The sequence below is a fragment of the Psammomys obesus genome, unplaced genomic scaffold (genome assembly GCF_907164565.1).
Source record: "Psammomys obesus unplaced genomic scaffold, mPsaObe1.curated_primary_1811, whole genome shotgun sequence".
Classification (NCBI taxonomy): Eukaryota; Metazoa; Chordata; class Mammalia; order Rodentia; family Muridae; genus Psammomys; species Psammomys obesus.
The window spans coordinates 48,576,145-48,588,906 of record NW_026585895.1 but is presented as its reverse complement, the minus strand read 5'-3'; the positions used below and the strand labels follow the sequence as shown (position 1 = coordinate 48,588,906).

The 12,762-nt window shown below is 45.7% G+C and overlaps 1 protein-coding gene across 1 annotated transcript; it reads right to left on the bottom strand.

The window, feature by feature from the left end:
* Positions 1-3,494: 3,494 nt before the first annotated feature.
* On the bottom strand, positions 3,495-12,749 carry Swi5 (SWI5 homologous recombination repair protein; the record flags this gene model as incomplete). The annotated part of the gene is made up of 5 exons (XM_055600873.1): positions 3,495-3,814; positions 5,336-5,430; positions 6,548-6,669; positions 12,359-12,407; positions 12,667-12,749. Coding segments are annotated over 5 exons (414 nt in total), but the record flags the coding sequence as incomplete, so codon positions are not given.
* Positions 12,750-12,762: the final 13 nt, after the last annotated feature.

The following is a 12,762-nucleotide window of genomic DNA, read 5'->3' as shown; positions in this document are numbered from 1 at the left end:
CCTGGACTAACCAGGCCAGGCTGGCCATGGACTGCCTGCCTCTACTTCTTGAATGCTGAGTTTAAAGCTATGTGCCACTGTACCTGGCTAAGGGTAGATGCAATTTCTGAGAAACATAACAGAGGTTTGTGACTAAGATATTGGACCTGAGAATTCAGAGAGCTCTGGATTCAAATTCTAGACCCTCACTACACAGTGGTTGCATACCCATAATTGGAGCATTTCAGAGGCAGGAAGATGAGCTCCAGGCCAACCCGCACCTCCAGACACACTAGTATCCCCATGTACGCAGGGCTGGGCCTAAATGTAGCAATCCTTAGGCTTTCCTGGTCTTGGGATCATTTCTTCAAGAAAAGCCAATCCTGGGATTGGAGAAGTGGCTCAGAGATTGAGAGTACTGTTTGTTCTTCCAGAGGTCCTGAGTTCAATTCCCAGCAACCACAACCATCTGTAATGAGGTCTGGTGCCCTCTTCTGACTTGCAGGCAAACTACTGTATACATAATAAATAAATCTTTAAAAAGAAAGAAAAGCAAAGCCAGTCCTCCCTTGGTGCCAGGATAGTGCTGATGGTGCTTAGCTCGCCTGGAGTCAGGCAGCTGATGGTGCTTAGCCTGGAGTCAGGCAGCTGGGCTGCTCCGTCCACCCTGTGCATCACCTCGCTCAATTTGGGCAGGGAGCTCTCTACAGAACCTTAGTCCATTGTCAGTAAGGTGCCTCGGTCAGGGGCACAGGTCCAGGGCACAGCTGGGGAAACACCTGCTCACTGCAGTGGCCAGCCCTTGTCTGATGACACCTTTGGCTTGTAACTAATTTGGATGTATGATTATTACTTCACCTCCTTCTCCGTCCCTGTCCACATGCTGCCTATTAAGCACATCTGCGAGGGCACTGCCCCAAGAGGCTGGTGCCTGCCACTAGCACAGGAGAGCTGTTCTAACACTGAACTGGACCTGGAGAAATTTTCCTCCCTGGTGTGGTGCCCTCCTTGGGTGCTTATGATTGATGCAAATACAGAGCTAGTTAGTGGACCTGACTGCCTGTCACAATCCCAAGTCACTTTCCATCCAAACTGAATTCCTGTGTCTTGGGGCTACCATCTATTCTGACCTGAGTGTCTAACATGCTGTTTCCTGACCTGGGACTCTACCACATTCTTGTCTGCCCGGCCCATTATGATATAAAGTGAAAGAATGGCTAGGAAAGGTCAACCATGAGAGTGGCTGCTTCCTGGGAAAAAGTGACATGGGGATGGATCTCCTGGTGAACTGGAAAGATGTCAGGAATAGGGCCAGAGCACAAACATGAGTCACTGGGGAAATGGTCCAGGTGCTAGGTGCTGGGTCACGAGCAGTGTGGCTGCCCACCAAGTCCTCCAGAAGTTTGGTTTTGGGGCCTAAGACAGCTATTCCTATCGAACACTGTGCTCATCTTTATCCCAACCTATTTGGGCCACGCGACTGTGTTGACAATGGCCTGCAATACAAATGAGAAATGAGGCCTATCTTTCAAAGTTGTGTCTTTTGTATCTTGTCCCCCCTTCCCCCCCTTTTTTTTGAGACAGGGTTTCTCTGTGTAGCCTTGGCTATCCTGTTCTTGCTTTGTAGACCAGGTCTGCCTCTCCCAAGTGCTGGGATTACAAGCATACACCTCTCTCTCCCTGCTCTGCACTGCTTTTCTTTTTTGAAAAAGATTTTTTATTTATACAGTCTACCTGCATGTGTGCTTGTAGGCCAGAAAGTGGACACCAGATCATAGTATAGATGGTTGTGAGCTACCATATGGTTGCTGGGAATTGAACACAGGAGGACCTTTGAAAGAACAGCCAGTGCTCTTAACCCTGAGCCATCTCTTCCGCCCCTCTCTGCTGCTTTTCAAGTACTGATATTAAAGACATGCCACTACCATGCCCAGCAGCAGACATTAAAAAATAAAAGATTTGGTGCTGGAGAGATGTTATAGGACTAGGGATCAGTTCCCAGCACCTACATCACTCAAGCTGCCTGTAACTCCAGCTCCAAAGGAATCCTAAGCCTCTGAGGCCTTGGGCATTCACATATACATATTTAAAAGAAAAAAAAAGATTTATGTGTATGTGTGTATGTCTGTGTGGGAGAGGGGTGCCTGCAGAGGCCATAAGAGGGGGCTGGAGTGGGAGTGGTTGTAAGCTGCCGAACATGTCTGGTAGGAACTAACTTGAGACAGGTTTCACTGTGTAGCCCTGGTATTTGCCTGCCTGCCTCTGCCTCCTGAATGCTGGGATTAAGGGTGTGCAGTTAACTGGGCAGTGGTGGTGCGTGCCTGAAAACCTAGCACTTAGGGAAGCAGAGACAGACAGACCTGAGTTCAAGGTCAGCCTGGTCTACAGAGCAAGTTCTAGGACAGCCAGGACTACACAGATAAACTCTTTTGTCTCAAATCCTACCGACCCTGGACTGCACATGTGTACTTAAGGCTGGGTTTTAGAGATTACACTTCCTTCACTGCACGTCAAGCTGTCCACTGGCCCTGTGAGAAGCAGCATCCAGCAGGGATAGGTAGCTGGAGGAGTCAGAACTTGCGGCAAGTCTAAAGTGCAAATCCCATTTTTTTTTTATCACAGCGAGCAGAGCACTGGCCTAGCTGCTTTAGGGAGGCCAGATGAGGATACTGGGTCCTCTGGAACTGGAAGCTGTAAACTTCTATAAGTGCTGGGAACTGAACACAGGTGCTCTGGAAGAGCCAGTGCTCTAAACAGGTGAGCTGTTTACATGTAATGAGCAGAGGACAGGAGTAGTTCATCCTCGCCTGAGTTACAAATGGGGGCTGTGATTCTCATTCTCAACATCAACTTGCAAGGGAGATCTTTCTAAGAAAGCTGAACATACTTTTTCTCCTTTAGAATCAAGACATAAGCCAGGAGGCCAGCCTGGTCTATAGTGAGTTCCAGCTGGAGTTCCACAGAAAAACCCTATCTTGAAAACATAAAAACAGAATTATTGAGACATTATTAATGTTCATGTATGCATATTGTATGTCTGTGTGTGTGTGTATGCATGTGCGCTATGGTACACAACAGGTGAGAACAGCTCTGAGAAAGATTCTCTCCTACCTTTATGTGGATGTTCTGAGAATCAAATACACAGCTCATCATCAGCCACCTCTTCAGCCTCCTAAATTTTATACATAATGACAGTCGAAATTTGATATTTAACAACGTTGGCAGTTAATTCCAGCACTCAGGGAGGCAGAGGCAGGAGGATCACTGTGAGTTCCAGGACAGACTGGTCTACAGAGCAAGTTCCAGTTATTTCCAGGGCTACACAGAGAAACCCTGTCTCAAAAAAAACAAAAGAAAAGAAAAGGATCCTCATGGATGTAGAGGTAACAGCTATGAGACTCAGCAGGAGTAAGCTGGCATGATCAACAGAAGGCATGTCTGGGGCTAGTAGAGGACATGGACCAGAACCACAGAGACTGCTCATATGCTTAAAACAAAAGGAAAAACCACACACATCCATTCACAAATATATTTAGAAACCTTGGCACTAACAAATCGGACGCTTCCCAACACCCCTCTTTTCTAGGACCCACCCCAAATTTAGTTTGGGCTCTTTAAAAAATTTTGGACTTCTAGTGTTTTGTTTTTGGTTTTTTTTGTTTTTTTTAAATCTGGAAACCACGTGAATGTACTGTCTGGGCTCTCCGCTCTTCATGGTCCCATCCACTTGTCCCTGTGGACTGTGCTGTGGATAAAATCGCACAATTCTCTCAGTCATTCAGGTCTAGATCAAAATCTGGATACAGGTCCTTGGTGGTGACACCTCGGGTCACAGCTGAAAGAAATGAAGGAAGGATTATTATCCATTGAAGAAGGTCAAAACTCAAACTAAGGACACTGTCCTGCCCACCCAACCACCACCGCTGGAGCCCAGATTCACACCTTAGCTAAATGGCAATGGTGATTTCCCATGTTTCTCTTTCCAAGCCTTGCCCCTGGGGTCTTGGCCAGGACACCCCACATCAAACTAGCATTTCAGCATGGCCTGCAACCAGCCTTTGAGGCTGCAGCCTGTGTGAGCCTACTGTTCTTGCTACTCTGCCTAAGAGACTTGTCCTTTTTGACAATGGGACGGCTCTCCTCAGAGGCCTCTCCTACGACCTATCTTGTTCTCTCTGCCACCATCTTCAGACCTTAGTATTCCATACATCTCCACTGTTTCCTTCACAGAACTTAACACATTGCAGCATTTCTGTTAATCTACTGACTGACCATTCTACCCATTATCAGCAGTAAACCCAAACCACATTTCACCACTGTTCCAGCACCTTAGAGCACCTTTTACAGAGGAGATGCCCAGTAAATATTCAGTGGAAAGACAGGAAGTGACAGAACACCAGTTCCAGGTCACATGAACTAGAGGTGACAGGTCTCCACCAGAATTCTAACAAGAACACCTTTATTACTGTTGTTTTTGTGACAGGATCTCACTATGGAATCCAAGCAGGTCTTGAACTTATGATCATCCTGCTTCAGCTTCCAGAGTCCTGGGATTTCAGACATACACCATGACACCTGGCTACAACATTTTTTTTTGACTCTGATCACTCCTTTTGGACACTTTCATTTCCCTCCTATTTTTTGCTCCCTCCTCTGCAACCCATTCCCAATGACACAATTCCTCTCTGCTGTAAATCTGGGTTCCTCTGGGCTATGGGACCTTGGATGCCAACAGCATTTCTGTATCAAGTGCTAAAAAACTCAGGCAGCAGCTGGTCAACAATACAGCTCTGGCTGCAGAATGTCAGGATATACCACACTGAGCCAGTGCAAAATGCTATTGAGCTTACATAAGGCATCCACACAGTATCTTACCCCAAACCAGGCTGATTTCCATGGCAGGCTGCTCAGTCATCCCAAACCCACAGGTGTCTGCCTTGGAAGACTCTGGATTTAGTTGGAAGAAAATCTAAATCCCACTGTTTATCATAAAGAGCTGCCCAGATGCCCTGGTCCTTGCTGCCATTTAAGCAAGTTGGTTATCAGAGGTATCCATGGTATCTCAATGACTCTGCAGGCCATGGAAGAACAGGGTACCCTTAGTCCTTCTTGTTCAAACTTGCACCAAAAGTAGGACCTATGCTTGAGATCCTGGGGACTAAAGCAAGAGCTGCACACCTGCTTTACAGGGTACTCAGGGGGAGCAGAGGTTGGTCAGAAAAGTGGCTGGAGTATTCCCAGAGCAGGGTTGCTTCTAAGAGTGGGATAGTTGGCAAGGGCAAGTCAGGGGACCAAAAAGTAAAATCCAACACCCCCAGAGAGAGGAGGAGCCACCTTCCCATCCCTTGAGACTCACCCAGTTTGCCCAGTAGCATCTGTGCTACATCCTTGACATCATTGTACTCATGGAGGAGGGAGATATGTTCCTCCAGTTCAATCACACGGTAGCCCCTGGGAAAAGCAAAGGAGAACAAACATGATTAGGTAAGCTGATAAGGACCCTTGATCTGGGGGCACCGAGACATTTGTTCAGCATCTATTTAACAAATAACACTTCCTAGGTGCTAGGCCTGGGAGACAGTGATGACAGGATGGAACCTGCTTTTCTGAAGCTTATAACGGGCAGATGATCTGCTCACCCTCTCTTACCTAGCAAAGTTACCTTGTCACTTAAAGGTGGCATTTTTAGAAACATGGTTACTATGTGACCCTGGCCATAGATAAGCACATAGTTTAGGTCACCAGGCAGATTCCTTCATGTGAAATATACATCCCAGTACAGCTCAGCCCCTGCCCTGAGGCTGGAGTAAGGATCAAGAAGAAGCCAGGAGATGTGGAGAAGACAGATTTTCCTAGATGCTGAAACTCCACACTGAAAGGACCTGCGGTAGTCAGCTGTGCTTAGAAAGTAGCACCAGAGAGAGAGATGAGAATAGCCACTGCTTCCACTTCCAAAAGCTTCCGAGACCCTGGTTTTAGGCTTGTCCCAACTTGACTTCCCAGAAGGGTTGCAAATATACTCAGAATCCAATTAGAATCTTTTCTATGCCATCCTAGTGCAGCTGGGTTTCTGTTGATAGGCACTAATGAAAAGTTAAGAATGTTTGTATGTGACTTAGGATCAATCCCAAGGCCTTATGGACAACAATGAGCACTCTGCCACGGAGCTCCACTGCAGTGGGGATAGAAACCAGGGCTTTGTGCATGTCACAATTGCCTTATTTTTTTTTAAAATATTTATTTATAGCACATTCTGCTTGCATGTGTGCCTGCGTACCAGATCTCACTATAGATGGTTATGAGCCACCATGGGTAGCTGGGAATTGAACTCAGAACCTTTGGAAGAACAGCCAGTGCTCTTAACCTCTGAGCCATCTCTCAAGCCCCCAGCCTCAAAGTTATCTTAATCACACTAGGGTGACAGCAAGACTTGCTCAGAAAACTAGATGTGGCTGCCCACACCACTAAAAGGAGACAGGATGATCAGTTCAACGTTATCAGCCATATAGCAAGTTTAAGGCCAGCCTGGGGTACAGGAGAGTCTCAGAAAATAAAATAACAGACTTACTCTGATACCAACTGGGTAATCTCCCTGTCCAGCATGTCTCGCTTTTCCTTCAATTTCTGAATGTCAGAGATCAAAGACTCTTCAGTGATCTCATCAGCCTGTTCAGGATTGGGAGATGACCGCTGAGTAGCAAAAGAAACATCATCAGCTGGACTGACCAGTTATCCAGAATCAGAGCCGTTGTAATACCTCTCAATAGCCATTCTCTATTTCTGCTTAGTAATAGGCCCCCTTCCCTCAGCTTTTCTTGGAATTAGGTGTGGCCCTAAAACTGTTATGACAAGTAGAAATGTCATCAGGAGTGACATGTACAATGTCTGAGAATGTCTTCTAGCAACAGAACATAACTCTGGCCTTTCTCTGTCTGAAAAGTTGAAGCAATGCTGGAGTAGATCAGCAATCATGGATGAGAAAAGCAGCCTTATGGAGGCTGGAGCAAGATGGAGTCCATGATGGCAGTTATTCGGGGCTTTCTTCCCAGCCAAACCCAATCCTAAGCAGCTTGACCTGCAGTTTAACCAAGGTTGCAATGTCACTGGATTTACAATAACACTGGACAAGATCTTTCCCTAGGGCTACACTTCATCTTTGCCCTTTTCACCTGAGCCTCTGAAGCAACCTATAGGTTGCAGTTTCCAGGGGGTCACTGCCGGGAGCCAAGGCCAGCTAGTGGAAAGTTAGACAGCTGCAACAAGGTCGTAGGTGAGACTTACGTTTCTGGAACCTATGAGACATCTGTGTGTCAGGCTAGACATTTTGAGATATCTTAGCTGACATTCTTGTAGTATCTCTTTTAGTAAACATTCTTGCGGTGTTCTGCATCATTATTAATCACCCTGTTATATTTTGTAAACCATATTGCTGACACATTTTCCCTTCCTGCCTTCTCCCTATAAAGTTGTGTGAAATTTTTCAAATAAACGAGAGATCAGACTATTGACTTGCTCTCATTCTTTATGTCTTGTCGCCACTTCATTCTTTTCGCCCCTCCTTAGGAACTCATTGAACTCCCGCTGGTCGGGACAGGTCATTTATCAGTTATTTACATTATGATGAATAACAGGAGCAAAATTAGTTATGAAGTAGCAACAAAATTTTGTGGAAGGGGTCACCACAACATGAAGAACTGTATTAAAGAGTGGAAGCATTATTAACGTTTAGAACCACTGCGGTAAAGGCTGGCATCTAGTGCTCAGCTTATCTTCAGGAAGTGTTACTTTGAATGAACTGCCTAGCAAGAAAACACAGGAAACTATGGTTCCTCTTCTTAGCTCTGGCTTGTGATCAGTCACTGCAATTATGAGTGAGCACTGTATGCCAGAGGGCAACAGTTGGCTTTGCTCCCTGCCAGCGGGCTACTGGCTAAGCTACCTGGGGGAGTGCTGGAGAGCTCCCCCTGGTGGTGTGGGTGCGGGAGAACTAGCAGGTTTATCAACTCAGATACCACCCAGGCCCAGATCCAGAGCTTTGAGTTGGCCTACCTCAACATCTACCCACCAGTGAACTGCAGGAGCACGTCAAGGGGTCAGTCCTACAAAGCCAAAGCTACAGGATCTCCATGACTCAGGGCAACAATAGGATATCTGAAAGGAGTTCCCATGAGGTTCTAGTATTGATAGCAGATAGCCTCAAACGAGACAATGAACATTTGCAAGCAAAGTGAGGACAAAAAACTGTATTGTGGGACACAGTGTGATACACTATGATACCTTCCATGAGATTTTCTTTTGAGGAGGTTGCAAGAATGGAGGGAAAGTACGAAGGGACAGGGAGATAAGTGGTTTGGGGGTGCATGATGTGAAATCCACAAATAAAGTTTACAAAGCTTGTCCTTTGACCTAAACACATACACACACAATACATTAAAAATGTTTCAAAAGGGCCGAGGAGATGGCTCAGCAGGTAAAGGTGTTTACTGCCAAAACTGACTCAGAGACAACTCGGGAGTGAAGAAATGACTCCTTCAAGTTGTCCTCGGACTTCCACATGCCTACCACAGTACAATGGTTCTCACCCTTCCTAATGCTACAATCCTGAAATACAGTTCTTCATGTTGTAGTGACCACAACCATATTTCATTGCCACTTAATAACGCTAAGTTTGATACTGGTATGAATCATAATGTATCTGATATGGGGGATCACTGATACGCCATCCCAAGGTTGAGAACTGCGGTTATAGTGCCTCTTGTCCCAAATAACATGCAATTTTACTTTTAGTCTTCAAAAAAAGGGGGAAATGGACCCAAGGTCTATGTAGCTCTGGCTGGCCTGTTACTCAGTACATAGAACCGGCTAGCTTCCAACTCAAAGATACATCTGTCTCTGCCTAGAATACGAGGATCAGAGGCATGTGCCACCATACCTAGTAGAAATAAGTGTAATTTTATAATTGTCTTTAAGGGGCTAGTTCAGGGGTTAAGAGCACTTGGAGCTCTTGCAGATTCTCTGGGTTTGTTTCCTAGTAACCACATGCGGTTTACAACTATCTACAACTAACTCCAGTGCCAGGGGGTCAGACCTCTAGGCATCAAGCACCCACATGGTGCACAGACACATGTAAGCAAAACACTTATATACAATTAAAACCCTTTATTATTATTATTAAATATTTTTAAGTTATGTGTTTGTAGGGGTATGTGCACATGCAGGCGCTTGTGGAAGCCAAAGGCATTGTATCGCATGCAGCTGGAGTTCCAACAGTTTGTGAGCCACCTGATATGGGTGATGGAACCTGAACTCAGGCCCTCTGCAAGAGTAGTATAGTCTTAACCAGTGGGGCATCTCTCCATGTCCACACTGGACACATTCTTTTTTTCTGAGACAGGGTCTCTCTGAATTTAAGAGTTCACTGATTCTGCTAGATAGCTGGCCAGCAAGCTCTGGGGTTGTTGCTGTCTCTACCTCAATACTGGGATTAAATGCATGTTTCTGCATCCAATTTTCACACGGGCTCTAGTAAGTTTATATGGGTCATTTCATGGTAAGCACTTTACCCACAGAGCTATCTTTCTAATCTATCCTGATGTTTTACCTCATTTCTCATCACCTGACAAGTTTTGTGGGTTTTTTTTGTTTGTTTGTTTGTTTGTTTGTTTTCAAGACAGGGAAATTTCTGTGTAGCCTTGGCTGGACTCACTTTGAAGACCAGGCTGGCCCCAAGTACATTTTATTTTTATGTTTACACCACTGTCATCTTGGTAAATTTCAAGGAGACAAGGACTTTGTGTTTGTCTGCTTCTGATACCAGTGTACCTACAAGAGTAGTTGGGCACCAGCAGACAGCATTAATCAAGTGAAAGATCCAACAGCTGATCATAACTGTAATAAAAACTTTGGAAAGCAATGTTCTAATGAAGCGTCTAGAATTGCTAGAGCCAGAAGTAGGGGGAAAGACTTCTGGGAGAAGCTAAACTTCAAAGGGCGAGTAAGTATTAGCTGGGCCAGCAACTCTAATAAAGCACGCTAGCCTGAGGAATTCTTCTCAGGCACTGCAACTCAGGTCAAGCTCAATCTTTGGCTCTGTCAAAGACATGAAGAAAGGTTGGGGTTTATTCAAATTTATTCTTAACAGATTTAAGAAGTTAGCCAGCTGGGAGTGCTGGCACATGCCTTTAATACCAGTGCTCAGGAGGCAGAGGCAGGTAGATCTCTGTGAGTTCAAGGATAGCCAGAGATACACAGAGAAACCCTGTCTTGAGAAAAAACAAAACAAAAAAGTTAATAAAAGACACCCAAAGAATGAGAAAGTCAAGCAAGTATGAACTTCCAAAGAAGACTTGAATTTGTAAATATGTAATTTTTATTTTTAAGGTAGCCTTGGCTGTCTTGGAATTCACTAGACCAGGCTGGTTTCAAACTCACTGAATTTCATCTGCACCTGTCCAGCCTCCCAAGAGCACCTGGTATTAAAGGCAGGTGCCATTACTCATGACCACATTTCATGTCTAAACAACAGTCACATATAGGCGACTTCTGAAATTACTCAAAGGTCTGCTAAAGAATTCTAAAGTGATTACAAATGTTCTATAGTTCCTGACACCTGCCTGACAGGTTTACAATAATTAGAACCCTAGATCACAAGGATGCAAAAAATTAGGGTATCATTTTTACTGTAAACAAAGTTAATAGTCTAATGAGATTCCTAGAAAACTTCTGGATGAGAAGTGAGGCCCTGCCCAAGGTCTGGAATTAAGTCTTGTGTATTGCTACCTTAACATTCCTATACAGAAATATTTCTCCTTAAAAGAAATACTGGAATTCAGCTGGTAAAAGTGCTTGGTGACAAGCCTGAAGACTCTAGTTGAATCCCTAGACTCACACTGTAGAAGAGCTCTAGAACTCACATAGGTCTGCAAAGCAAATCCAGGACAGCAAAGGCTACACAGTGAAACCCTGTCTCAAAAAACAAAGAGCTAAGTCTCGAAAGCTGTTGACTTCCAAATGTACTAACATTCCATTGCCCACAAACACACACTAAACACATTTTTTAAATGTCATCTTAAATTAACAAAATAATAAAATAAAGAAAAGAAAAAGCCGGGTTGATGGTGTAGGCCTTTAATCTGTTTTGGGAGGCTGAGGCAGACAGAGCTCTGTGAGTTCAAGGCCAGCCTGATCTGCAGCCAGGGACACATATAAAGAACCTGACTCAAAAAAACAAGTTGGGCTGTGGTGGCATGTGCCTTTAATCCTACCACTTGGGAGGCAGAGGCAGGTTTCTGTGAGTTCAAGGATAGCATGGTCTACAGAGTGAGTTTCAGGACAGCCATGGCTACACAGAGAAACCCTGTCTCAAAAAAACCAAATAATTAAAAAAAAAAAAAAAGAATACTGTCTTTATCTTGGCAAGATTTGCAGCAAATGTTGTGCTGGGATCTCTGATTCTAAAATCAATTTTTTTTTTTGTTTTTTTGTGGGGACAATTTCTCTGTAACCTTAACTACAAATGGTTCTGTACTGCCTGTTCCAGGAATGGCCAGGAATGGCGATCATGTCTGTTTCAAAAAGTTGTTTATAACCATCTTGCAACCCTACCTTTGTTTCAAAGGACCACCAGAGTGACTGTTCTGCCCACCCTGCAACCCTGTCTTGTTTCAGGATGTCCTGAGGACTGATGGGTATGCTTATGTCCTGCTCCTGTACCCCACCTATTTTGTTTACTAAATGCCCCATTTGTCAACCCCTACTGGAACGCTAAAAGCCTTGTCTTCCTCACATCTGACAATGACTTCCCGAGCCCCACCTTAGGAGGAGGCAGTCTGTAAACAGGAATAAAAAAAGCTTGCTTTAATTGTTTGCTTTAACTGATTTGGCAATGACGATTTGGGTCGGTGGTCCGTCCTTCTCCTCCCATTTTTGGGATTAACAAGTGTCTCAAAAAGGGGGAGGGGGGTGCATAAACAAAAGGAAATTACTAAAAAGGATTGAATCAAGATTTCATCGAGGAGTACTTTAAAAATCCATCTTTGGGTATGAGAAATGAAGGATGGTGAGTTTGGAGGGTGACCAGAAAAAAGGAGACAGTACTATTGGTAGCTTAGAAAGTGGCCAGCATAAGGAGAGATATTTTTGACTGGGAAGCCATGCAGGACTGAAGGTAGGCTGGATGAGGGGAACAACGCTGTGAGCAGGAGGCGGCTGGAGAAGAGTGGGCATCGGGCAGGCAGGAGTGGGAAGGCAGGGCCCCATTTCTGAGGAAGAGGAAGGGGTGGGATTAGGAAAGGGAGGCGGGAGGCTCCTGAAAAGGGAGGAGATGGGTGGGCGGGCGTTGGGATGCGGAGGAAGGGAGGGGTGGTGCTGACATACTCACCGGTGATCGGAAGGCCGCATGGCAAATTCGGTTGAGTTCTGCCTCAGACCTGGGGAGGAACCCGGGGAAAGGGCTGATGAGGGCGGGGCCCCCGAGGGAACGCGGGGGCCGCAGAAGAGGACGCTGGGCCGGGATCCTGCTGCCAGGGCATTACCTGACCTACCGGGTTGGGGTAGGGGTCTTTGAGGTCGGGGTTCACAAGGTGGGAAGGGAGCTGTGCGGAGAACGGGTTACGAGGGGCCTGGTGAGAGGAAGTCAGGGACGAGGCGCGAGGAAAAGAGCTGTGAAAAGAAGCGTTCCTCGCCCACCTCCTGAGCCCTGAGGTCCGAGGTACCCGGAGGGGCGACGGGCGATCATCGGAAGGGTCCAGGGTTGGGGTTAAACGGCTGCCTCAGCAACGAGAA